General features: G+C 42.1%; 1 protein-coding gene across 10 annotated transcripts in view; it reads left to right on the top strand.

The window, feature by feature from the left end:
• The window catches only part of MAP3K4 (mitogen-activated protein kinase kinase kinase 4), a 102,657-nt gene extending 77,137 nt beyond the window's left edge, over positions 1-25,520 (top strand). For 3 of the 10 annotated variants that reach the window (XM_057738682.1, XM_057738685.1, XM_057738684.1), the window contains 15 exons: positions 109-270; positions 736-869; positions 1,800-1,878; positions 2,851-2,929; positions 6,901-6,997; positions 11,162-11,262; positions 11,947-12,027; positions 14,787-14,978; positions 16,157-16,227; positions 16,981-17,097; positions 17,992-18,151; positions 20,314-20,436; positions 21,064-21,170; positions 22,859-23,038; positions 24,981-25,520. In XM_057738682.1, the coding sequence (XP_057594665.1) occupies positions 109-270; positions 736-869; positions 1,800-1,878; positions 2,851-2,929; positions 6,901-6,997; positions 11,162-11,262; positions 11,947-12,027; positions 14,787-14,978; positions 16,157-16,227; positions 16,981-17,097; positions 17,992-18,151; positions 20,314-20,436; positions 21,064-21,170; positions 22,859-23,038; positions 24,981-25,001 (1,704 nt within the window). In that variant the 3' untranslated portion in view covers positions 25,002-25,520. The other 7 variants (XM_057738683.1, XM_057738688.1, XM_057738689.1 and 4 more) reach the window with 7 other exon arrangements.
• Positions 25,521-26,228: the final 708 nt, after the last annotated feature.

The following is a 26,228-nucleotide window of genomic DNA, read 5'->3' as shown; positions in this document are numbered from 1 at the left end:
TACAATGGTTAATGTCTGTGTGGTGATGAAAGAAATCTTCCTCTAAAATACCGTAAGTATTGTGTGATTTGTTTCGTTTTGGATTAACTATGGTTTGGGATTCTTTAGAATGATGCATTAGAGCTTTGCAACAGAATAAGTGATGCCATTGACCGAGTGGACCACATGTTCACTTCAGAATTTGATGCTGAAGTTGATGAATCTGAATCTGCTACGTTGCAACAGTATTACCGAGAAGCCATGATTCAGGGGTACAATTTTGGGTTTGAGGTAGGTACAAAATAAAAGGAAAAACACAGTATGATTTTGCAATTGCTATGTAACTTACTTGCAAAAAACATTAGGAATCTTCCACAGCAAATCTCATGATCTCATTACTGTAATCACAGCCTAGTCAAGAATGTCGTCTTACACCCCTGCTGAATATCAGAAATGTTGACTTTTAAACTGTCAGATATTTGCCCAGTTTTTATTTTGTGTTAACAGCTATCCACTTACATTAAAAACCTTCAAGAGATGTTTAATATCATAAAAGTATATTCTTAATTTAAACTTATGAGTAAGAGATTTTGAGACATTATTTTCTCTATAACTCTTCACACTTTAGAATATGTAAAGTTCATTGACTTTTGCTTTTTGTTTTTAGAAAAATGACATTTAAACAGCATTATAATGTTTAGGTATTTGTGTAGTTGTTTTCTTCTTAATTTTGATATACATGAAATCTTCTTACAGTATCATAAAGAAGTTGTTCGTTTGATGTCTGGCGAGTTTAAACAGAAGATAGGAGACAAGTATATAAGCTTTGCCCGGAAATGGATGAATTATGTTCTGACAAAGTGTGAGAGTGGTAGAGGGACAAGACCCAGGTAATGACCACGTAGGATGGGTCCTTCATGCACCACATGGGGTTACTGATACTTCATTCTTACATTTTACGTGGGATTCCTGAGCAGATGACACAAAAAGCATTTTGAACTCTCTGGTGATCAGTGTTTTTCTTCTTCTCTTCTTTTTTTTTTTTTGTTTGTTTTTTAAATTTATTTATTTATTTTATTGGCTGTGTTGGGTCTTTTTTTTTTTTTTTTCTGCTGTGCACAGGCTTTCTTTTTAGTTGTGGTGAGTGGGGGCTACTCTTTGTTGCGGTGCGCGGGCTCCTCATTGCTGTGGCTTCTCTTGTTGCGGAACACGGGCTCTAGGCACGTGGGCTTCAGTAGTTGCAGCACATGGGCTCAATCGTTGTGGCTCACAGGCTATAAAGTGCAGGCTCAATAGTTGTGGCACACAGGCTTCTTATTTGCTCCACGGCATGTGGGATCTTCCTGGAGCAGGGATCTAACCCATGTCCCCTGCATTGGCAGGCGGATTCTCAACCACTGCGCCACCTAGGGAGCCCCCTTCTTTTTTTTTTTTTTAAATGAACCTGTTTATATAGAAACCACCACAACTCTTGGAAAACCTTTTCTTTTGTAATTGTTCCAAAATGAGTTATCTTTAAGCAGTTCACATTCTCCCCGACAGGTCTGCGTGATTGCTAATCATCTTTCCTCCTTCATGAAATTTACATCTGTTATTTAGTGTAAATGGGAAAGAAATTGGTAATCAGATCCTTTACTAAAAAGCCATTTGTCTTTCTCAAAACATGCTATGAACTGACAACACCAGGCAGATACAGACACAAATGTGTTTTGTCCTAGATAGTAATTTTCCGTCAGATTACTTTTCGATATTGTATAGACTAAAATGGCTGTGGCATTTGCCTGCTTGTTTTGTGACCGTTGAACTTTTCCATGTGACAGGTGGGCAACTCAAGGCTTCGACTTTCTGCAAGCGATTGAGCCTGCTTTCATTTCGGCTTTACCAGAAGATGACTTCCTGGTATGGGATATTCGAAAGTGTTTTTCCTTGAAAAACAAATAAGTTGATCACTCTCTATTTCTGATTGTGTATCTTTTTATTTATTTAAAAGTGGTTCTTAAGTATTTTCACGTAATGTAATGATATGCTGAGAAGTTAAAGCACTCTAATAGCAGAGTAGGACATTCGGTGCTCTTTTTATATAACAGTATTGTTCAGCTGACCAAGTTAGTGTACAATTGTCTGTACAGCCTGGAACTTACAAAATGTGTGTCAGTTTTGTATTTTATAAAATACTGCTGCTTTTTAGCAGCTTAATGAAGAACAGGGAATAGCTGTTTCACTTCAGTGTGTTGTTGTTGTTGTTGTTTGTTTTTTGTTTTTTTTGGCCATTCTGCAAGGCATGCAGGATCTTAGTTCCCTGACTAGGAATTGAACCCATGCACCCTGCAATGGAAGCATGGAGTCAACCACTGGACCACCGGGGAAGTCCAGTGTGCATCATTTTTGAGCATAATGCCCAATGTTAAATATTATCACCAATTTTCAGATAAGTTCCATCAGGTCAGAAAGATGTTGTTCAAATGTGAATTCATTCATTTTAGCCTCTAAACAGTAGAGCTGATTACAGAAGCCCCTTGCTTCTGCACATCATTGCATTATGGGGAGTTGAATGCTAATTTGTTTTTACTTATAAAAATGGAATTGTATATTATATTACCTTAAATTATGTACAATTTGTGTTTAATGTATGTTTATACCTATTTTCTTTCGAAAGAAAATATGTACTTAAAATGGAATTGTATATTATATTACCTTAAATTATGTACAATTTGTGTTTAATGTATGTTTATACCTGTTTTCTTTCAAAAGAAAATATGTAGTTAAGGATAGCATGTTTCTCTTAAATATACTGAAAGCTTAATTTGCGCAACTTATGTAATTGAGTGTACATTTTTTCTCTTCTCCTTTCCCATTTCCTTTGGTTTCTAGAGTTTACAAGCCCTGATGAATGAATGCATTGGCCATGTAATAGGAAAGCCGCACAGTCCTATTACAGGTTTGTACCTTGGTAAGAAAGCAGTTAAAGTGTCTCTCCTAGAACCTACTGACTTGGGTGAGCACACCGTCTCATAATTGCAGTCATTTAAAATGCTATAGAGGTTCTTCAAACATATGGACACCAAGTGGGGAGAGTGGGGAGGGTTGGGGGGGAATGAATTGGGAGATTGGGATACCAAATTGTACGCTCTAAATATATGCAGTTTATTGTATGTTAACTGTATCTCAATAAAAGTTCTTTAAAAAAATGCTACAGAGGCCCTTTAAGAATATTCAGGAAAAAGACAATGAAAGTTACAGGAATGAAGTGTAGACATAGAGAACGCCACAGTAGTCTTTCTAAATTTAACAGGAAGATTAAATTGTGAACACAGGGTGGTCTCTGCTTGCCAGCAGTGTTAAACTATGATATATATTTTTTTTAACACCAACGCTCTCATTCTGTTCTCCCGCTTAAATTTTTTTCTTACGGGGAGGAGGGAGTTGGAGAAATCGTTCTTTGTTAAGAAGCAGGGCCTTTCTTGCTGCAGGTGGGTGAGTGTAATTCTTCTGTCCCTGCCTCCTCACCTTTTGAAAGAGAATGAGTTTATTTTCCTCACAGCTTTCCCAAGTACCCAGTCCTCACTAACGCAGAAGATTCCTAATTGGTCTCCCACCCCCATTCCTATTTGGTTTTACTTAAAAAAAAAAGAAAATTAAGTCATGCTATAATACACTTAAATTACAGTTTTCAGTTATAGTTAATGTATAGTTTTACAGTGTATGTTGAAACTTTAAAACAAAATATGTAGCACAAAAAAGGCTGTCTTACCCCATTCTTAAGATAGTAAACAAAAGGAAAACTATATTTCTATGTAATAAACAACAAAAATGAAAACTTAGAAATTTTAAACAATTTCAGTTACACAAAATAAAATAATTCATAAGTGGTAAATTAAGCAGAAGCTGTATCTTAAAGGGTACTTGCTATCTACTCAAAGTTTAGTAGATCAGGTTTTTTTTTTTTCTTTAAGAACTTTTATTGAGATACAATTGACATACAATAAACTGCATATATTTAAAGTGTACAATTTGATATTTTTTTCTTGTTAGTAATGTATATGTGGCAATCCCAATCTCCCAATTCATTCCCCCCCCACCCTCCCTTCTTTCCCCACTTGGTGTCCATATGTTTTTTCTCTGTATCTGTGTCTCTGTTTCTGCCTTGCAAACCAGTTGATTTGTACCATTTTTCTATAGTCCACATATATGTGTTAATATACAATATTTGTTTTTCTCTTTCTGACTCACTTCACTCTGTGTGACAGTCTCTAGGTCCATCCGTGTCTCTACAAATGAGCAGACCCGGTTTTAATGCTTGGTTTCTTTATCTTTAAAATTTACCCAGTTTATACCTCTTTTACTCCCAAGGCTGCTATGAAATGAAAGTTATCATTTGTAAAACTATTGGAATATTTTATGTAAAACGTGGTATATGGTCATCAAATTTTGATGTATGTGGAAAATGTACATGTAGAAAAATACCACAAAAGGGAAAAAACCTCATACCCACATGGTCCACAGGGAATCACTGCTAACATGTGAGTCACGGATGCGCCTCTCCCCACGCTGCTGGTGGGACAGTCAGTTCGCAGCACTCTCTGTGGGCACTAGACGTCCTTCACCCTCTCAGCCACTGGGATGGCGGAAATAGCGCTCGACTGAGAGCCAGGTTGCCTGGCAGTCGAGTGACCTGGGACTGCTCATTGAACATCTTTGAGCCTCCCCTTCTAATGCTTAAGATCAGATGCTAATGAGGGTCCAATAAGGTCATGACATTTTGTAAACTTAGTGTTCTGCGCACGGCAGGAGTCATCATTTGGTTTTGTGCTCTTTCCTTACGAGAGAAATTAATGAATGTGAGAACACCTCATTGTTATTGCTTATTACCTTTTTCTCTCCCTCTGCTCTCCGCTCGTAAGGGTGGGTAGATAGATACTCTGTCATCGTAAGCAGTGATAACAATCTGGTGTAGAACCTTCTGTATTTTCTGTATACTCATATAATCACAGAGGTGCATTCTACCACAACTTTCTTTATGCCTGTATAATCACACAAACATATATGCCATTGTTTTTTTCCCCTGCCATGTACTGTATAAAAATGGAATCACATTGGATATTAATCTCTGACAGTTGTAGAAATCCCTCCATGTCAATAGGTATAGATCCAATTCATTCTCTTTAGTGGCTGTGTTGTGTCCATTGTGGATATACTACAATTGTTACCACCATTTCCTTATTTGTTTAGTTATTTTTGGCATGAAGAAATCTCTATGACGAATGTTCACCACTAGTGAAATTTAAGCATCTATTTTATGTTTATTGGCCATTTGAATTTTCTTTTCAATGAAGTAGCACAGTTTTGTAACAGATATACATACTCTTAAAAGAAATGTTCTGTTTCATGCCTGAAGAATGTTAAAGTTGTGTGTGTGTGTTTTAACAGAATGTTTTTTTTTTTTATAAATTCATTTATTTATTTTATTTATTTATTGGCTGCGTTGGGTCTTTATTGCTGTACACGGGCTTTCTCTTGTTGCTATGAGCGGCGGCTACTCTTCATTGTGGTGCACAGGCTCCTCATTGTAGTGGCTTCTCTTATTGTGGAACACGGGCCCTAGGCTTGTGGGCTTCAATAGTTGCGGCACGTGGGCTCAATAGTTGTGGCGCATGGGCTTAGTTGCTCCGTGGCACGTGGAATCTTCCCAGAGCAGGGCTTGAACTCGTGTCCCCTCCATTGGCAGGTGGATTCTTTGCTGCTGCGCCACCTAGGAAGTCCTAACAGGATGTCTTTATTTTATACCTTCATGAGAAAATTTTGTAGTAATTTTTGACTCAGTAGTTCTTAGCATGTTTGCTGAATTAAAGACATCACCATTCTCGCCAAATCATTTTTGTCTTTTCTTTTTACCTTTGAATTTGCCTATTGAATTTCTTCCATTTGGGGATGTAATAGTTGAGATAATAAGCCGGAGATACAAATTGCCTGAATTCCTTCTTAACAATTACTTGATTTTTGTTTTGCAAGTTTTCCCTTCAGATTTCTCTGTTTTTGGTACTTCTCTCTTTCCTGTGTAGTGTTATTGAAAGTAAACAAAAACCATGAGGAAGGAAGTATTTTCATTTAGGATAAACATATTTAGAATAAAACATATGTAGACTAAAATTATTAACATATGAAGAGAAAATATGACATTTTAAAAAAACTAAGGAGGGTTAAAACAAAGCTGAAAATCAGAGGAAAACATGTTAGGGAGGGAAATAGACAAAATATATCATATTCCTGACTAGTTACATTTAGTTATTGGGGAAGTAGAATTGTCAGCATTTTTGTAATTGTTAGGTAAGGTCTCTTTTTAAATTTTGTTTAAAATTTTATCTAGTTTTTAAATTTTGTTTTAAATCTTATCCATATTTACCTTCTACCAGAATATTTAAAAGAAGAAGAGAACATATTCTGAAAAGAATAATCAATTTAATCCAGTGCCGATCCTCCTGATTTGGTTTAAAGAAATTAAACTCCCAGTACTCAGGAAAATGACAGTGACCCAGCTGGTCAGTGTCACCCCTGACCAGAATCTTTTTAAAAGCATAGACAACATAAAGCACTCCTTTTTCGTGGAGAAATGCCATGTAAACCACATTTTCATCTGTCTCTAAAATGGGTCACCTCCTGTACATTGTGTACATTTCATTCCCAGGATTCAAAAAATGTTTCTGATGGAGAAAAGTTTGAATGTGTAATATAATTTTATTAACTTTCAAAAAGTGACATTTCCCCAGCATTTGTGTATGTAATATGATTTTCGTACTTACATAGATGGTTTTATTTTAATCACCAGCAAAAGTAAGCCCCCTCCCATTTCCACTGAATTGCCTGCCTAGTCTGTTTTCTGCTGACCCTTTAACCAGTCGCGTTTGTCGCTATTTTCACTGGCAGCCATTCATCGGAACAGCCCACGTCCTGTGAAGGTACCTCGATGTCATAGCGACCCGCCTAACCCTCATCTGATTATCCCGACTCCAGAGGGATTCAGGTATTTGGTGCCCATCTAGTTGTTTGCTTTGTGGATTCTTCTCTGACGTGCGTGCTGGCGCTCTAAGAGCTGCTCATCTTGCTCTGATACCAAATACTGTTTTCTATGTTCTTGCTTATACATTTTAAAAAGGTCTTATTTTCGTTATCTTGAAGACATACCACAATGCTTCAGTTACGAAAGAAGACTCGCAAATTTAAAACAGACTTGTACCTTTCAAGATAACTTAGTTTCTCAGCATATTTATAACCTCAAGCTACTAAATGCTTTCTAGCTTTGGAATAATTCTTTCTTTTCCTTTCTTTGAAAAATAACTTGGGAAAACAAATTTGAGTGTGCAAAGCATGGTAAACCTTTGAAAAACAGAACTAAATGTCGTTTTTAAAGTGGAGAAAAAACTGGAGTGATCCTTCCAGTCTTTTATGTGTGTGCAAAGCAACTTAACTTCTAAAGTGAGTTTGGAAACTCTGGTATGTTCAAAATACGTACCTTGAATGTGGTGGCATTTCTGCATCTTGAAGTAGTGAGCATCTTTTCTCCCCCATATCAGTTTTTCGAAGCTTCTTTTTTTACAGTACTTGCTAGGAAAGGACCACAATTATTATTGAAAATAATTAGTTTGAAATTATTTTTCTTTTTCATACCTAGACCTGAATCTCAAAGAACAGTTCGCATTTTATATTTGAAAATTAGTTTTCGCTTCCTCATCCGATTTTACTTTTAATTGAAACCACGTGAGCGTCCGCCCCTGCCGCGCGCGCGCGTCGCTGAAGCTCTTCTTCTCCCCCAGCCCCCGGAGCGCGCCTGCGGACGCGCGGAGCCTCGGCAGCCCCGCCGCCCCCGCCGCCCCCGCCGCCGCCCCCGCCGCCGGGCGCCCCGGCCCCTCAGGCAGCGACGCCGCGCCGCCCAAACCCGCCGGCAGTGCCCCTGAGACCAGGTAGCCGTCCCTGGCCCCGCCCCCGTGTGCACGTCCGTCCGCAGCGACCTCGGCCTTGGGGTCCGCCCCGGGGCGGGGGCTGCTTTCCTGGGTGTGTGAAGCTCCGGGGCCCCCTAGGGGTGTCACGGCCCCCAGGCTCCAGCATCAGTACGTGACCTCCCTGATCTTTATATTTCTTTGGCACAAATGTTAACCAACGCGGCCAGCGCCTCTGCTGAGAATAATACCTGTGAAGAGAGCCTCAGAGGAGGGGCCTGGCCCACTGGCAAATAGTGCCTTTCCTCTCGCTCAAAGATGACGTCTAGGTAATACCGTTAGGAGGTGATTGGTTGTTTCAAGAAGATCGCTTTCCTAACCCAGTTTCCTGGTGTGTACAGTTGTCGATTAGAAGGAGTTCATAGCAGTGGAAAGAGTTCACGTGGATTGTGTCTCACACGGAGACTAGGTCGTCCCTAGAGGGGGCTGTCAGATGTTTGGCAAGCTCCAGGAAAATGTGTCTCTTGCAGGAAGTCTTGTGTAAGTACTGAGGCTGTGACAGTTTTTTCCATTCTAGCTGGGTTTTTGCGGGGTAAGGGGGTAGATAGAGGGTTTCATCAAGGTCTCATATGCTTAATAGAGAAAGGACATTTGGTGGCTCTTAATTCCCCCCTGTGCCTGGTAGAATGGACACTGTCACTGTTCTCATCTTCCCATAAGGATGACGATAGAGTCACACAAAATTGACCCAAAATGATGAAAATGTGCAAGAACTCAGTACTCTGTATCCTGCTCCTAAGAAAAAATATTAGTATGTTGGCAGAAAGATGACACATGGGTTTTTTCTTTTTGAGTGATATCTTTTCTTTTTTTCTTTTTTGACACATGGTTTTAGAGTTTAAAATAGACAAAAATATTTTTAGACTTAGTTTATAACAGTCTAAAATTTCTAGATATTTCCATTTTTCTCATCCATTAAAATAATTAATATTCCTAACTTTTAGTGACAAATGTCTATAACCTAAAAAAAATGCCAAAGTACTTTACATCTTAAGCAGTCAACTAAAAAAAATTAACAATTAACATTGAACAAATTCCCATTTACCAAATTCCCATTTACCTTCTTTTTTTCATGTTTAGAACATTTCATGGAAGACAATTCCACATATGCTTCATGTCCCTGTGGGAGGTTGAAATGGTCCTTTCTATTAATGCAGTAAGGGAAGCCATGTGCCCTAAAAGGCAGTCGTACTTGAGGAGAACTCTCAGCCAGAACTGTGGTTCACACACGATTTCTCCAGAAGTGGACATTTCGTGAACTCTGGTTGAGGCTTTTGTAAGTTGGTGGTGTGTACGTTGAACGTACTTTAGTATGGAAGTTAAATGCCTGCAGTCGGCCTGTCCCCTTGTTTTGTCCCTCCCAGGCTTTATAATAAGTAGTTTCTCAGCATGTTTTGAGCAGCATTTCAGAAGTGTTCTTTGTGTATACTTTAGGACAATCCTTGAGATTTAGAAACTTTCCTTCCATCATAACATGCCATCTTGAAGGCCTTTGTTCGCAGAGGAGTGACGTGATCCGTACTCCCTGGCGGTGTGTGTGGCGGTAGGGAGGGAACAGTGGAGCCGAGAGGATGTGCACAGCTGCTGGTGGTCAGCACCCCCAGCCGCCCTCTAGCCTTAGCTCCCTGCCCCGGCCTCCTGCACTCCTGTGCAGGGGCCACCTGTGCCCTGGGCTGTGATTGGGCTGTGAGGAGGCAGGGTGGTACCTGCGTTTTCTGATGTCAGCAGGCATGTGTGCAGCCCTTGCCTGTCTTAGAGATACATCAACCACAGTGAAATTTTACTTTGCTCCACAGCATCTGATACATATTTTGATTTGATATGGTTTGACTTAGGAAATAGTCTGGGCTTCAATTATCTTACTGTTGTTTAGCAAACATTTTCACAGTGTTCTGCTTGCTGGAGCTGGCTCTTACTGGTTTACAAGAGCTGATTGTTCATTTTTCAGGAATTTTGCAAGCCAGTTGTTATACCACGGAAATTGTTGAAGTCTACAAACCCCCGCTACCCCTGCAACTGGTTGTTAAATGTTCACCCGTATATCACTTCATTTAAATGTGTTTTCTTGCCTGTTATGCTGGCAAAAATCTGAGAATGTAGAATTGGCTAATTTCCTCTCTGGGAAATCAGGCACATAGAGATGTTGAGTGGCTTCTCTGTGGTCCCAGGCTTTGGCACAGCTTAGGAGTCGGGGTGTGTTTCTTCACTTCAGCATCAGTGATTTTTCCATGAAACAATGCCAAGACTTTTTGATGAACCACATGACAGTAGAGGATGTCCCCCTCACTTTAGACTTAACAAGTACTACATCAGATTTGAGAGTTTAGGGAAATAAAAAAGCATTGCATACTTCATAATTTGTCTGAATGTCTGTCCAGTAGACCATGTTGCCTTAAACCTACTCAGTCTGTAATAAAAAAGAGCATAAATGCTACCATACTTCATTATATCATTCATTTAAAAAAAATACACACTAAACTTGGTAATAAACTAACACCGTATTTATTTTGGATTATTTGAATTATAATTTTAACACTTTCCCTTATTTAATTCTGGGCTTTATTTACTCTTTATGGATTCATTCTAGAGTGCTGAACGCTTTATTCTGGAAAAACAGCAAATTAACTTTGCCCTGTATATGTTAAGCTTCCCGCTCCTCTGCCCTTTCGCTTGGCTACTGCTTGAGACATTGTTAGGTGTTCCCTTCCATTTGCTCATTAAGCGATTTGAGCCCTTTGAATCATGTAATCATTTTAGCACTTTAAATAGAATTAAGTACATGAATATAATGCGATGATTTTAAATATTATCCAGATTTGGCTTATAATTTTTATCCGTCCTGGACTCAAATGGTGGAGCTTTCCACACATGTCAATAACACTTCAGTAAATACTGTTTTATTTTTATTTCTGTTGCTGTTTTTAACATAAAACAGTGCATTATGCAGTCAGGTTCTCGTGTTCTCCTTCCAGACTCGAGAGAGAGCTGTCTCAGTAGCAACACTGCTGCTTTGGGTGAATACGTCTTTGTTTGGGGCTGTCCTTTGTGTTGTCCTTTACCCACTAGATGTCAGGTGTTCTTGGGTGGAAAGTCACCCCCAGTTGAGGACCACCACTCTAGAAGAATCTTACAGATCTTTCATTTTGAGTTCCATTGAATTGATAGCTTAATTTTTAAAAATACTGAAACAGGGGTTCCAGCGTCCCTGAGAATGATCGATTGGCTTCCATAGCAGCCGAATTGCAGTTTAGGTCCCTGAGTCGCCACTCAAGCCCCACCGAGGAGCGAGACGGTGAGTGTGTAAGGTGTCCCCCGCGTCCCCAGCCGGCCTAACTGTTCGTCTCGGTCCACCACGTTCTGTTGTTAAGGGCTTTGAGAAAAAATGAAGAAAAGGAGTGACAGAGTCCTGTGAGAAGGTTTAGTGCTGAACTCATTGGCTTTTTAATATAGGTGCCTTTTTAGCTGTATTTGCATTTTCTCTCTTTGTTGCTAAATAATTTTTAAAAATTATTATTCCTGATATTTTAATTGTCAAGCTCTCATTTAAAAAACATACAAAGTGGCACTGTGCTTGCTGATGATATACTGAAGTTTTATTGTAATGCAGAACTAGGAGTCTTTGCTCAGAAACCACACGGTTGCTCCTGCTGTAGCTCTGCTGGCTCCTGGGCAGGACCTCGGGAGGAGGGTCCCCAGAGAATCCAGTTTCTGCTCAGAAGTCTATTGTCTGTTACTTGTGGAAAGTTTTTGTAGTTAACGTCCTGTAACTCCATTAACAACTTCTTAGTTTGGTGCAATTTGCTGTAAATGATTGTAGAGACAGTTTTTCACACTTACATCAAATAGAAATTAATCACCAGGAATGAGAGGTTGATGATATCTAATCATCGCCACTCACCATTTCAGTCTTACTTTGAATTAAATAAGCCTATTTGTTTTGTAAATCTTAATTTATATGCAAAAATACTTTCTGCAGAACCAGCATATCCAAAAGGTGATTCAAGTGGGTCAGCTCGAAGAAGTTGGGAACTTCGGACGCTTATCAATCAGACTAAGGGTAAGAGATGGAATGTTGAACTTAAAACGTTTAAGCATAAAGTGAGCAGTTTCAGCTAAAATATGTGTTAGCTTCTGAATTACTAGATCTTCTACATTAATGTTTTGTAATCTCTGACATTGCTTTCTGTCTGTGCTGTGTTTGTGTCCATTTTCTATTTCTTCTAATTATAAGCTCTTTTGGAGCAGGAAGATGTTTTACTCAGTTTTGTATTCTTTAAGCAGTGTGGTGGTTGACTTTCTATGTCACCTGGGTGGGCCCTTAGCATAATTCTTTGTACCTGGTAAGACTATAATAAATATTTGTGAATATTTCTTATGCTAAGAAGCTGAGAGAAAGTATTCACCTTATAAAGCAATCAATCAATATGAACCAGGATAGTAAATAGCAGGAAAATCCCTGGTCTAGCACAGAATGCTTTCATATGATCTTCGCCACAGCAGTCTTGAGCTATATGCAGAATAAATCCTGTTCTCTCTTTGTAAATGATAAAAGTTTGTGAGAGGCCAGATAACCTGGCCAAGGTCATCAGTGAGAGCTGGACCCAGACTGCACTCTTTCTGCCTCCAGTCCACGCTCTGCCCACCACGGCACCCCTTTGAAATGTGTGCAGCTGAGCAGAAGAGTCGTCACCGGGCCTGGAGCAGTGAGGAGGGATTTCAGGGAGGCATGAGGCTTGGGCTGTCCTTTGAAGGAAAGAGGTCTGCATCCAGCCAAGAGGAAAAGTACCAAATGAGAAACACATCTGGAGGCCCAGTGACTGAAGAGTAGACCAGCCAGCCTGGCCTGGCCTGGATAGCGTAGATGTAAATGGAGGTGGAATTGAAAGGGTGAGGGCAGACCTGATCACAGCCAGTCTTCAGCAATGGGCTAAGTGATTAAGGCCTTACCCAGAGATGGTGGGCAGCTCCTGAAGCCTCTTGAGCTTGAAAGCATCTTATGTTCAGGGAGCGGGAGGGTGGGGATGAGGAGGACACTGAGGTAGGTTAACCTGCTGGCCTGAATTGGGGAGGAAAATAGGGAGCTGGGCTAGAATGCCGTTGCAGTAGTACAGCATAAATTAAGATCCTGGACTAAGATGGGATTTTTAAAAAGCAATGGAAGCAAGAAACAACTGTGATGCAACATTTGACAGGTCTGGGCAGTTAGGCGTGTGGAGAGGGTTTGGGGTTGGGGGGAGATTTCGTTAGCTTGAGCCTGGTGACAGGGAAGAGGGTCTCTCCAGTGGCTCTCACATAACCAGTAGTTCCCACGGATACCAGGTCTTTGTGATAATTTTCAAAACAAATGCTTTGTGGTCAGGTAAACTTGGGAACTCTTGGGAGAGTTACAGTTTACACTGACATATTAAAGACTGGGAAATCTTGAGAAATGTTTACTGTAAAAAAAAAAATATAGGCCTTTCCCAGAAATATTTGACAGTGGAGTCCATGGCCTCATAGCTATGAGGGCGTATTCAGTGCCGAGTAGACGTGATGTGTCATATGAGGGGGTGAGGGAAACGGAGCCATGTTTTTAGGAAATGGTTGCAGTCAGACACTGTAAGTGGAGCATTATAAATCTCAGAATTTCTCTTCTCAAAGTAACCTTTCAGTCACCCCAGTTCCTCAGTGATCTCTTAGACAAAATCAGGCTCTTAGATGGCTAATTAGGATACAGTATGAGAAATACCGTAATAGAGATGTGTATAAAGAAAGCAGTGCGTTTCATGTTATGGGTTCTGACCCATTAGTGGGTTGTAAAATCATCATTGGAAAAAAAAAATTGGATGGAGTCCTAGTTACATGTAGAAAGACTAATAGTGTCTCATGAAACTGTTGTTTCAGATATCTATATGTGTAAAAGATATTTGTTACTGTAAATCATGATAAAATAAGTTGGAGAAATAGAGATAGCCTAATGGGAAAATAAGGAAGAATAATAACAGTAGCTAAAATTTACTAAGTATTTTAATATTCCAGGCACTGGCCTGAATGCTTTACATGTGTGATTTCATTAAATTCTCACAGGATCTCTGGATGAGGTATTCATTTCACAGATTAGGAATTTGATATATAAAGAAGTTAATAAACTTGCCAGTTGTCAAACATCTGGAAAATGGTGAAGCCAGGGTTTTAGTCCAGGCATTCTGATTCTGGAGCCCTTCCTCTAGAGAAAGGGAAACCCAATTTCCTTCCCAGCAGAGACGGGTTCCTGGAAGAGGTGTAGTGCTTCTGCAGAGCTCTGACAGGGAGAAGACAGGAGGGTGGGAGCAAGGGTGTGGGGTGATCCAGAGAGACTTGTCAGATGGGCTGGTGCAGAGCCTGTGGTGGGGAAAGGGGCGCGGCAGGAGGACTGGAGCCGGGAAGGAGCCTGTGTGCGTAATGGCCTCAGACTTCTGGTGAACAGATTGTGATGAACCGTGAAATAAATTATGTGGGAAAATAACATGCTCAGATTTTGTTTGAGTAAGATAATTCCGGTCAGTGAGAGCGGATTGGAGAGAGGAGAAACTAGAGATGGGTGGGTGGTTACTGCAGAGTCTAACCAACATCTTGCAAGAGGAAATCGTTGATTCTGTGTTAAGTGTGTACTTCTGTAGTGGGTGGTATACTCTGAAGTTGTTAGGTTTTGGTGGCCTTTAATTCACCTGCTTTGTATCTGAATAGATAATGCTGTGCTGGAGTGCTAATGTCTGTTGCTCTGTTTTTATTATTATTTGCTGGAAATTGACTTGATTATACTGGTTGGGATGACTGAGTTTGCACGTCTCCCTGCAGATACCGCTTCTAAGCAAGGACCCATAGAAGCTATTCAGAAGTCGGTCCGACTGTTCGAAGAAAAGAGATATCGAGAAATGAGGAGAAAGAACATCATTGGTCAAGTTTGTGATACCCCGAAGTCTTACGACAACGTTATGCACGTTGGCTTGAGGAAAGTGACCTTTAAGTGGCAAAGAGGAAACAAAATTGGTGAGGAAACTAATGAACATGACACGACGATTGTCTCTGTTAGAAACAGCAGTAGTTACACTTCTTTAGGTTAAATCTTAGGTGGTTGTCCTTTTCTCTTACAGACGTGGCACATATAGACGTGGCTGATTGTTTCAGATCATTCCTCCATTTAAATGCATTTATCTGTTGAGCATCCTGTCTTTTGCAGAGGGGTCTGGTTTTTGTTTCATTTGTAAAATGGGTTTTAAGAACAATACACAAGACTTAGAAAGAGATTTTTCAGTGGTTCATTAAATGGAATGGTTTTGTTTGATAACTCCAGAAGTTGCTAGTGGAGAACTACATAAACTTTATCCATTTGTTCTAGTCTTATTCCCACAAGATCATTATTGAAGCGGGACTGGATACAAATAAAGACAGGACAGTCTTTTCTAAAACATTAATTAATTTCCGGGTGAGACAGTTTCTTGTAAAATAACTAATGATATTACAATCTAGTTATTTTCTCAGTGAGACAAGGGGCTGATTATGTTTCAGATCTTTGCTCTGTTTTAATGCATTTATCTGTTGAGCATTTAGGTCTGAAGAAGCAAACACAGTTGTAATATAGGACTCAGGGAGCCTCAGGACATGGATGTTTTCATAGAGCTATCGGGGCAAAAAACATTGAAAAGAATCGAGTCCTTTATAAATTGCATTAATTCTTATATCAGTCTCATTTCAGCGCTATATCCCCTTAGTTTAATGTCCCAAAGGGGTGTGTTAGTAGAATATCCCACTAATATCGCACACGCCCGGACACGCAGCTGTAAGGTGCATTGAGACGATGGCTAGACTTCCCCGCTGGCCCACCCCTCCCCGCCTGGCCCAGACCTCCTCGAGGGCCACACGGGCCCAGGAGTGTGCACTAGGGGGCTTAGTGCTCTCGTGCTTGCCTCTTCTGGCCTTTGCTGGTCAGGTCTACTCTATGTACAGGCGTTGACAGGTAAGATGTAGTGATCGCCTGAGACTCGGGTTATCTTGGTTATTAGGGGGCATGCAGAGATAGCTCAGGTCTTGAGGTGGTAGACCGCAGTAAGCGTGGTTATAGATACATGGGTACAGATTTGGAACTGGAAGAGATTATTACACATTACAGTGAGTTACAGTGGCCGGGCGTTGGTGGCTGAGAGCAGTGCGTTTGTTCCTGTTCACAGGGGAAGGGCAGTATGGGAAGGTTTACACCTGTATCAACGTGGACACCGGTGAACTGATGGCTATGAAGGAGGTGGGTGCTCTGGCCCTCTGGGGGCTTTTTATTTGAAGCCTCTGCATCATAGTGATTTGGAAACGAAACTTGTGTTTATGAGGTTAGAGCTGGCCGCAGTGCGTCCATGGTGAGTCGTCTGGACATGCGGCCTCACCGTTGGGACCAAGAGGGGATCTGGGGGCGGTGGGGAGCGGGATTTGTGATAAGATTCAGAAACGAGCAGCTTTTTAACTGCTGGAGGTAGAATGGCAGGAGCAGGGAACGCCTGGGGAAGACCCCGCTGGGAGACACTGGGGCCGTGGAGGGTGAGGCTGGCCTGCGTGGCGTTGGTCCCCGAGCTGCTGGGGGCAGCACGTGGGCCCTCTCCTCAACCCCTGCATCGTGTCTTCATCTTCCCCGTGTGGCGTTGCTCTTATAACCTCGTTCCCACGTGGTTGTAAACTTTGTGAGGCGGAACCTCATCGCGTCTTTGTATCTTTCCCAGAACCTAAACACCTGTGATTGCTCCCTGAATGTTTCGTGTTTCGGTTAGTTCAGTCTGTAGTTGTGAAAATGATCCCGTTAGCTGTTATCTGACCACATATTCTAAAGCAGGCGTGTTTAATTCAACAAAGGAAAGAAAGCCTGGAAGTCAAGTCACAAATACCCTGATCTCATGTGGTGCCGGGGGGCTGGACAGTGGGCCTGCCAGCAGCCCAGCCCTCGCAGGCCGCGTCCGCGTGTGCTAGCGTGTAACCGTGCCGCCAGTAATCAGCACGTTTCCTTTTCCAGATACGATTTCAACCCAATGACCATAAAACAATCAAGGAAACTGCAGACGAACTGAAAATCTTTGAAGGCATCAAGCACCCCAATCTGGTTCGGTATTTTGGTGTGGAGCTGCACAGAGTAAGCCAGCTTTGATCACACTGTTTGGTGTGAGCGATCAGTGAGGGCACAGATGGAGTCCTGTCCTACATCACAGGTCTTCTCATTTCAGAGCACAGTAACTTTGCCTAATTATCAGGAAATCTCCATGAGTTACATCATTTCTGCCTTCTCTCTGAAACTAGAGGAGTTCTTCCTAAAATGTAAGTTGTAGACTGTAGTCATTAACCCGACATTATAAAGCACTGAAACCCATCCTGCCAACCAGAAGACTCTCTAATGCCCCTTACACAGCTGCTTGTCGCTTTTTTTTCCTTCTTCCATTTTTTGCTGAACCACTGTTGAGTGCACTGTTCAGTAATACTAGTTTTTTTCTTTTATGTGTATTTAAGGAACCATTGTGAAACGAGAGAAAATTAAGACCTCAAATTATTTTCCCTCTTTTGTTTAGAGATAAACACTTTGAGGGAAAGAGGATAACTTGGAGCATCTTGGTGGAATATGAGCTTCCAGGGAAGTTGGATTTTGGTGATTTTTTATGTTTTTCACAGATAAATTCATATCTGAAAAGGATGTGTTTCAGTACTTAATAATATATTTGTAGGGACAGCCCTGTTGGTCCCTGTCTGAGATTATATAGCGGACTGAATTTCAGAGGATTATAGACATTTATCACCTGTGATTTGGAGATATTCTTATCCCAGCTAGCTGTATAATTCCAGACAGAGGAGGCAGGCAGAGACACCGCTGTAGAGGAGTTAGAAATGACTGTTTTAAGACGAATTCAGTGTTCAGGATGACAAGTGTAGCAGGCCATTAGAAAGAAGAGTCCTCGGGGGCGTGGCCAGTGAAGCGTTCCAGGTCCTTCACTTAGTGCCCAGGTGAACGCAAGGCCGCATTTGATTCCTCCCACAGGAAGAGATGTACATCTTCATGGAGTACTGTGATGAGGGTACCTTAGAAGAGGTGTCGAGGCTGGGACTTCAGGAGCACGTCATCAGGCTGTATTCCAAGCAGATCACCGTTGCGATCAATGTCCTGCACGAGCATGGCATAGTTCACCGTGACATCAAAGGTGATCCCCCCGCTCAGCGCCCCCCAGCGCCAGCTGTGCCCCCATGCCGCTTGTTTCCATGCCCTCGCATCACTTCTCTAGGAAGAAATACCTTCACTTTAAACATTCTTCCGTAAAGAACCCAGCATTAAGAAACTGTATAGAACTCACGTCTCCACCTAGGGGTATATAAGTCTGCTCTTTCCGTTCAGCATTGCTTTTAGGCAAATCTGTTTCCCTAAAATGAGATTTGCTGTTTTACAGGCCGATTTGGCCTGCGCTGTGTGTTTATCAGACATTCGTGATCACAGCATCCTTTCTTTTCCTTGTGTGAAAAACCTGGTGTATTTATATATAAATGTTGTGAAATACGTAAAGTGACAGTGAGTGCTGGTGTAAGTCATGATGTGCAGCTGAGTTTGGGGAGATGAGGACGGGGTTTGTTTACCCCCCCCCCCCCCGATGCAGAGTTCTGCTAAAGATGGATATGGTCATACTGACTGACTAAAAGTGCCGTTTCCCTTCTCACGCGAGGGGAGTAGCCGTGCTTCTGTCCCAGAGCTGTCCCTTGTGCGTGTACCTTAACCACACCATGCTTCTGACCTGTGTATTTGGGAGTCTTGGGGATAATTAGGGCGACAAATTAGTTTTGTCTCTAATGGCCCTAGACTGAAGGAGCCCATTCTGTCCCATAATCTGAGGCCAGCCTGAACAGGTTCACTCTAGAATGGCTGGATTCCCGACCAGGCAGTAGCCTCAGAGGGCCTGGGTTACCCAGCACCTGCTTTGCTGGCTAGAAGAGCTGTCCGTGCTCTCTAAGGTGGCACCTCCTGAGTGCCCAGCGTACCCCAGTCTTGCTACCCGCCCGCCTGTCCGCCACGTTGCTTTGCTGTGTGGGATTATTCTGGGCATTGCTTGATTGGCTGCAGGTCAGGCCATGGCATTGCCCATTTCCAGTTGTTCTGATAAAAAACTTACTCGTGAAATGGCACCTTTATGTCCTTGCCGTGGCCATAAAGAGAATCCCTCAGAGTCCTTGCGTCGCGTCCATCCCTGTGCACCCTCGTGACAGTCTTTGTAGCTCAGCGTGGCTGAGGGGCCTGTGGGCCAGCTCCGGAGTCATGCAGTTAGCGCCGTGTGCTCCTGGGGACCGCCTCGCCTGGGAACACGCCGGTTGTGAGGACCAGCAGGCTGCAGCTGGTCGTGTGGCTGGTCGTCTGACATGCGGGGGCTCTGTGTTGTTTTCGGAAAGAGGCACCCTCGACACGCAATGCTGGGCTGTGGGGCTCAGTTGGCACGGTAGCACCTTGTAGCCTGTAGGAGGCAGAGCCGCCCTGGAGATGAGCAGTAACCCCAGGTTCCAACCGGAGTACAAGTCAGGCACATGCACTGCTTGCTGAGTTGTGAGACAGTCACAAATGTGCTTTTCAGGCATCCTGAAATCAGCCTGATGGTGGCCTCGGATGCAGCTCCGCAGACCAAGTGTGTGTGCCAGGTCTAGTCTGTGCGCTGCCTGCGGTTACAGGCGCTGCTGGTTGTGTACAGACTCTACTTGCAGGGACTGCCACCACAAGCATATGCGTTTTATGTGTTAGTTTCTCTTTAAATGGCTCCCTGGATTTTTTTTTTTTTAATTGGCTGTGTTGGCTCTTTTTTGCTGTGTGCGGGCTTTCTTTTTAGTTGCGGTGAGTGGGGGCTACACTTCGTTGTGGTGCGTGGGCTCCTCATTGCTATGGCTTCTCGTTGCAGAGCACGGGCTCTAGGCGCGTGGGCTTCAGTAGTTGCAGCACATGGGCTCAATAGTTGTGGCTCACAGGCTCTAAAGCGCAGGCTCAGTAGTTGTGGCGCACGGGCTTAGTTGCTCTGCGGCATGTGGGATCTTCCTGGATCAGGGATTGAACCTGTGTCCCCTGCATTGGGGGGCAGATTCTCAACCACTGCGCCACCTAGGAAACCCGCTCCCTGGGTTTTTAATGTTAGAATGTATGCGTGTATTTCAGTTCAGAGTTTATTGCTCAAAGCTATCTGCACTAACAGTTCTTTGCTTTGTATTAACATTTATGAATAAGGCTTAAAATCTTTATAATGTTTGTGAATCAAGTTCCTGATAGTTTATGTTACATGTAAACTTTAAAATGCCTGCATTGTATTTCAGAGGCTCACAACTGCTTATTTCTTGTTAGGTGCCAACATCTTCCTTACCTCATCTGGACTAATCAAGCTGGGAGATTTTGGATGCTCAGTAAAGCTTAAAAACAATGCGCAGACCATGCCTGGTGAAGTGAATAGCACACTGGGGACAGCAGGTGGGTCTGGCTAGATTTGTCTGTGCGCTGGGGCTCACTCCAGTGTGCTGGGACCCGGGCTTCTCTTCTCCTCCTGGTCAGCAGACGTGGGGAGCAGGTCAGGGCTTCTGACCATGCCAGGGAGGAGCCACAACTGAAAGCGCTAGTCAGGCTGGGAAGTCACATTTCTCCCTTAAACTTAAAAGAGGGAAGAAAGGCCTCTTTTTCTTCCCAGAAAAACCTTGTCATTCACTTTGAGTTTATTAAAACTATTCTAGTCAAAACAACATTATGTTTAAATGGTGATTATTTGTTTTGATTGTTTAGAAACATGTCATAAAATTTTACATCTTCCTTTGCAGGCTACATTCCACATTTTCATTGCAAATACAATTTATCTGAATATTTGCACATTCAAATAGTCTTAGAAAATAATTTAGCTCCTAAAATGTCCATTCAAGAAATTGATTTGAAATACTTATTTTCAGGTTTTGATATTTTTTATTATGTAATAAAGTTTCCCTCCCGAACAAATTAGTCGTTTCTTCTCTGTGGACTATTAGGCAGTATTAATGTATTGCCGGGCTCTGTTGATACATGGAGTTGTGTTTATAACCCATTCTTATCATCGTATCTGTGACTTTAAAGCATACATGGCTCCAGAAGTCATCACTCGTGCGAAAGGAGAAGGCCATGGTCGTGCGGCCGACATCTGGAGTCTGGGATGTGTTGTCATAGAGATGGTGACTGGCAAGGTGAGCAGAACCCAAGGGCCATGGTGGGGGTGGGGAGCGGGGGGGACAGGATGGGACACGACTTCAGGAGGGTACTCTACAGTAACAGAGCAGCAGTGTGGTTTTACTGTCATCATGAATACTGTGGACACATTTCCTGCAAAACAGAGGACATGACCTGTCAAAAGATAGCAAGTCAAGACGAGTGACAAACTAGGAACCAAATATTTATGATACATGACTTAGAGAATTTCTCAGAGGACCAAAAAAAGCATAAAGCTCTAATTAAAACACAGAGAAATAAGCAGGTATGAAAAGAAACATGAAGTTGAAAACTTAGGTCCACACAAAGACTGGCACATGAATGCGTATATCAACTTTATTGATAATTACCAAAATTTGGAAGCAACCAAGGTATCTTTCAAATGGATAAACGGTGGTCATCCACACAACGGAATATTATGCAGTGACAAAAAGAAATTGGCCATTGTATAACTGAGTCACTTTGCTATACAGCAGAAGCTAACACAATGTTGTAAAGCAACTATACTCCAATAAAAATAAATTTAAAAAGAAGATAGAAATACTAAAAAAATTAAAGAAAAGAAACTGGCCGTGAAACGACAGGGAGAAACCTTAAAAGCATATTGCTAAGTGAAGGAAGCAAATCTGAAAACACCACATCCTGTATGATTTCCAACTATCTGACATTCCAGAAGAGGCAAAACAATAATGGCAGTAAAAGATCAGTGGTTGCCAGGGGCTCTGGGAGAGGGAGGGAAGGACAGATAGGTAGAGCACAAGGGTTTTCAGGGCAGTGAAACTGTTGTGTATGACACAGTATCTGAAAATTCTCAAAACTGATCTTCTGACGAAGATACTGCTAATGAACAATTACTATAAATGTATAAAGGCACAGTGTGTGGGGGGGTGTAGCATTAGTTACAAAGCAAAAAAGTTAGAAACCTCTTAAGTATTATTAGTAAGAAATTAAATTATTATACAGCTCTACTTGCAGAAAATAAGTGCTCAGTGAATATTAGCTACTATTTCTGTAGGCATTAAGACAGAAAGATGCCCATGATATCTGTTATTTCAGTCAAGCCATGCATCAGAAAAAGAACAACTTCTCAGTCTCTCCCAATACCTAAACGATGGTACACAAATGAGAATGCCGTACAAGCTCAGTTCTTTCCCCCTGTGAATCTCACTTCCCTGTAATCATAATAGAATGGGCTTAAGCTTTGCCAGTTATCAATAATTTGATGCTGATTCTTTAACAAGGTAGTATGTTAAACAACCCTGTAAGGTAAGTTGAATTTTGTTTGACATTTTTACATTATTTTATATATTTTTTATTTGCATGATGATGGCATCTAGATAAAGCTGGACTAGTAGGACACCTAAATGGGGTAGGCAGACTGTGCCCACGACCTGGTTTTGTAAATAAAGTTTTATTGGCACGTGGTCACACCCATTCATTTATATATTGTAGCCTAAGGCTGCTTTCACGCTACAGTGGGGGAAGTGAATAGTTGTGACAGAGACCACATGGCCTGCAAGCCTAAAATATTAACTGTATGGCCCTCTTAGTAAAAGTTTGCCAGCCTCGATATGTATCAATATTGAGATGCCTAAAAAGAGATTAGGCAGTTGCATTTCTTTATGGCGATGTAGTATTGATACTTGATCTTTTTTCTGTTTTTTAGAGACCTTGGCATGAATATGAACACAATTTTCAGATTATGTACAAAGTGGGAATGGGGCATAAGCCACCAATCCCTGAAAGGTTAAGCCCAGAAGGAAAGGACTTCCTTTCTCACTGCCTGGAAAGTGAGCCCAGGATGAGGTGGACGGCCAGCCAGCTGCTTGACCATTCCTTTGTCAAGGTTTGGCAGATTGCTGTATAGTCCTCTCCTCGTTTGACTGCTTGAGTTCTTTCCTCTCCTTTCCTCTCGTTTCCTCTCGTTTCCTCTCCTCTCCTCTCCTCTCCTCTCCTCTCCTCTCCTCTCCTCTCCTCTCCTCTCCTTGCTGTGTTGGGTCTTCGGTGCTGCGCAGGCTTTTCTCTAGTTGTGGCGAGCAGGGGCTACTCTTCGTTGCGGTGCGTGGGCTTCTCATTATGGTGGCTTCTCTTATTGTGGAGCACGGGCCTTAGAGCACCCAGGCTTCAGTAGTTGTGGCTCGCGGGCTCTCAAGCACAGGCTCAGTAGTTGTGGCGCATGGGCTTAGTTGCTCCCCAGCATGTGGGGTCTTCTGGACCAGGGACTGAATTCATGTCCCCTGCATTGGTAGGTGGATTCTTCACCACTGTGCCACCAGGGAAGTCCTGAATATTTGAATTCTGTTTGCATCTGGCACTTAAGGAAATTTGGAAACTTAAACATAAAATATCTATATCTGAAATGGAAAGGAACTAAATGTGTTGTGCTGGGGGATTTTGTATGTTTTTTCTTTTGGAAAACGTTCATTGAGGTTCTCCTCCTTGATCCATTCTGGTGGTTTGAACACTTGGGACTGTTAAATGGAATTTTAAATGGGACTGGATGAAAGACACAGTTTTCCCTCTTTAGAGTATGCAGTGTACTCAAGTACAGGTTAGTAACAGTCTCTACTGAGAGAGTAGAGACAGGGTGAGTAATGACTAAGCATCACGTTAGAGCTGTGACAGTGGTATGTATGCCATGTTGTAGGGTCACTGAGAAGAAGAATTTAATCCAGTCAGTAATCTTTAGAATGAGATGCCTGAGCTGTTTGGGAGGCTTTAGCCAGGTGAGGAAACGCAGGGAGGAGTATGGCGGACAGGATGGAAGAGGCATGGAGAGGTTCACTGCTTAGAGGGTCAAGCCGTCAAGGAACTGTGTGTAGGTGAATACTGATGGAGCACAGGATGTAGAAAATGGCAAAGAATAAGGCTGGGAAAGTAAGCAGGAACCACAGCAAGGGATTTCAGTTTTATCATAAGCATGACTTGAGTAAATTGTTTTAGAACAATCACTCTGGAGGCAAGAGACTAGTTAGGAAGCTGCTGACACAGCTGCTGGGTTGGGAGGGGGAGGTCAGGAGTAAGTTACCAGCTGTATATAGGAGTTAGAATGGCCATGAGTAACAGATGGGATGTGAAGGGTGTGTGAGGGGGAGGAGTGCAGGACGGTTCCAGGCCCTGGCTTGTGTCACCAGGTTCTTGAGATTCCATTTGCCAGGATAGGTGAAGAGAGCAGCTGGTTGAGGGTAGGGTCAGCGAGAATGATGGTTTCCTCTTTGGTAGATTAGGTTTGAGGTGTGTTTGGAACATCTGCTGGGGGATTTCAGACAGGCATTTGGATATTTTGGACTGGCACGCAAGAGAGAATTGGGTTGGGTTACAGATTTGGGAGACAGAAATAGGGCTAGGAGAGTATTTACAGGAGAAATGGAATGAGAGTGAAACCCTGGAGAAAACATTTACAGGGTCCTGCAGAGGAGCTCCTGATGAAGGAAAGGAAGATGCAGGAGAGGGGGTGACGTTATTCCCGGGCGAGTGAAATGAAGGAACCAAAAGCGGAACTTGCTATATAGATATTAGGGATTTGTCATTAAGCAAAAATGTATTTATTCTTTATAAAGTATATAAACAATTTTTTATTGACTTGGTATTATACAAATGCGTTCTTAAAAATGCTTTCAGTCGTGAATTCATAGAGCAGTAACTTAGCACTGACAGTTCATTGTGTTGATCACGCCTCTGCTGTGCCAGGCACGGGGCTGGGAGCATCAGGATGCAGCAATGGTGACTCACCTGTAAGGCTCACACGTGGCATGAGCAGGACTCAGCTCTCTCCTGCCTTCCCACAGGTTTGCACAGATGAAGAATGAAGCGAATCAGTCTGTGGCCTAGTAGTGTGTGTACTCGGAAAATTCTCTTAATCACTACTGTATGTAATATTTACATAAAGACTGTGCTGAGAAGCAGTATAAGCCTCTTTAACCTTCCAAGACTGAAGACTGCACAGGTGACAAGCGTCACCTCTCCTGCTGCTCCTGTTTGTTCGACGTGGCACGGGGCCCTCCTGAGTGATGGCGTCCACGAGGTGAAAAAGCTGCATGTCAAGTGCCATTACTACTGTACACGGACCATCGCCTCCGTCACCTCCGTTTCTCGGGGGGCTGGGAACCGTGGCATCAGTTTAGTATTTTTGACCTTTCTAGGTTTGAAAGCAGTTGTAGTGTTATGAGGCGTCCTGGGCCTTGTTAATCTCTTGTTTGTCGAGTGCACTGACTGTGAAACCTTACCTTTTGTTGTTGTTGGCAAGCCGCAGGTTTGTTATGCAAAAGGCTGATTAATGAAATTTAAGAAAAAGGTTCTTTTTTCAATAAATGGTTTATTTTAGGAAAGCTCAGTTATATTGTCTTTTAATGGTTATCAGCTTTGAGCCAACACATTGTCTGATACAGAGGTCTGTCCTTGTCATTCGTGTTCCTCAACAGAAGGGGTACAGTCAAGGGGGCTGAAGATGGGCCCTGGGTTGGGGTTCCTTCAGGGCCTAGAGTCTCCTCGCTGCAGTGAAAGAGAGAAATGGAACAACACTAAGGATGTCAGAGGCCCTTTTAAATCTTTGTATATTAACTGTAAGTTTATAACAGATAAAAGTTTAAGCCTTGTTATCACATGTTGGGGGCTCAGTTTATTTTTAAATCAAGATGTATAAGTGCTGGGTCAGTGTAAATACTGCTGAAAAATCTCTTGACAAATTCTTTTTCAGAATGTAAATATTTCAGCAGTTAGTTTTCTAAAACAGCCCAAAATTTATGTTATTGATGGTGTTCTTTTACTTCTTTTTGCTATTAAATTTTTTAAAAAGATTGACCTTAAAGCTTCCTGAAATCTTTTTAGAAGATATCTGACTCATTCCTTACACATAGCAGCTGACTCTGGACAAGTAATTGCTAAGCAGGTTCTGTATTCACCTTCCCTCCAGGGTAGTAGATCCGCTCGGCATAGAAATTAATGTCCTTGAGAAAGTTGGCATCACAGGAGGACTTGTACAGACACTTAGAATTTTTTTTTAAATTTCATATTTTAAAAATAGCTTTTTGAGGTAT

The sequence above is a fragment of the Hippopotamus amphibius genome, chromosome 6 (assembly GCF_030028045.1).
Source record: "Hippopotamus amphibius kiboko isolate mHipAmp2 chromosome 6, mHipAmp2.hap2, whole genome shotgun sequence".
NCBI lineage: Eukaryota > Metazoa > Chordata > Mammalia > Artiodactyla > Hippopotamidae > Hippopotamus > Hippopotamus amphibius.
This window is presented reverse-complemented; position numbering and strand designations above follow the sequence as displayed.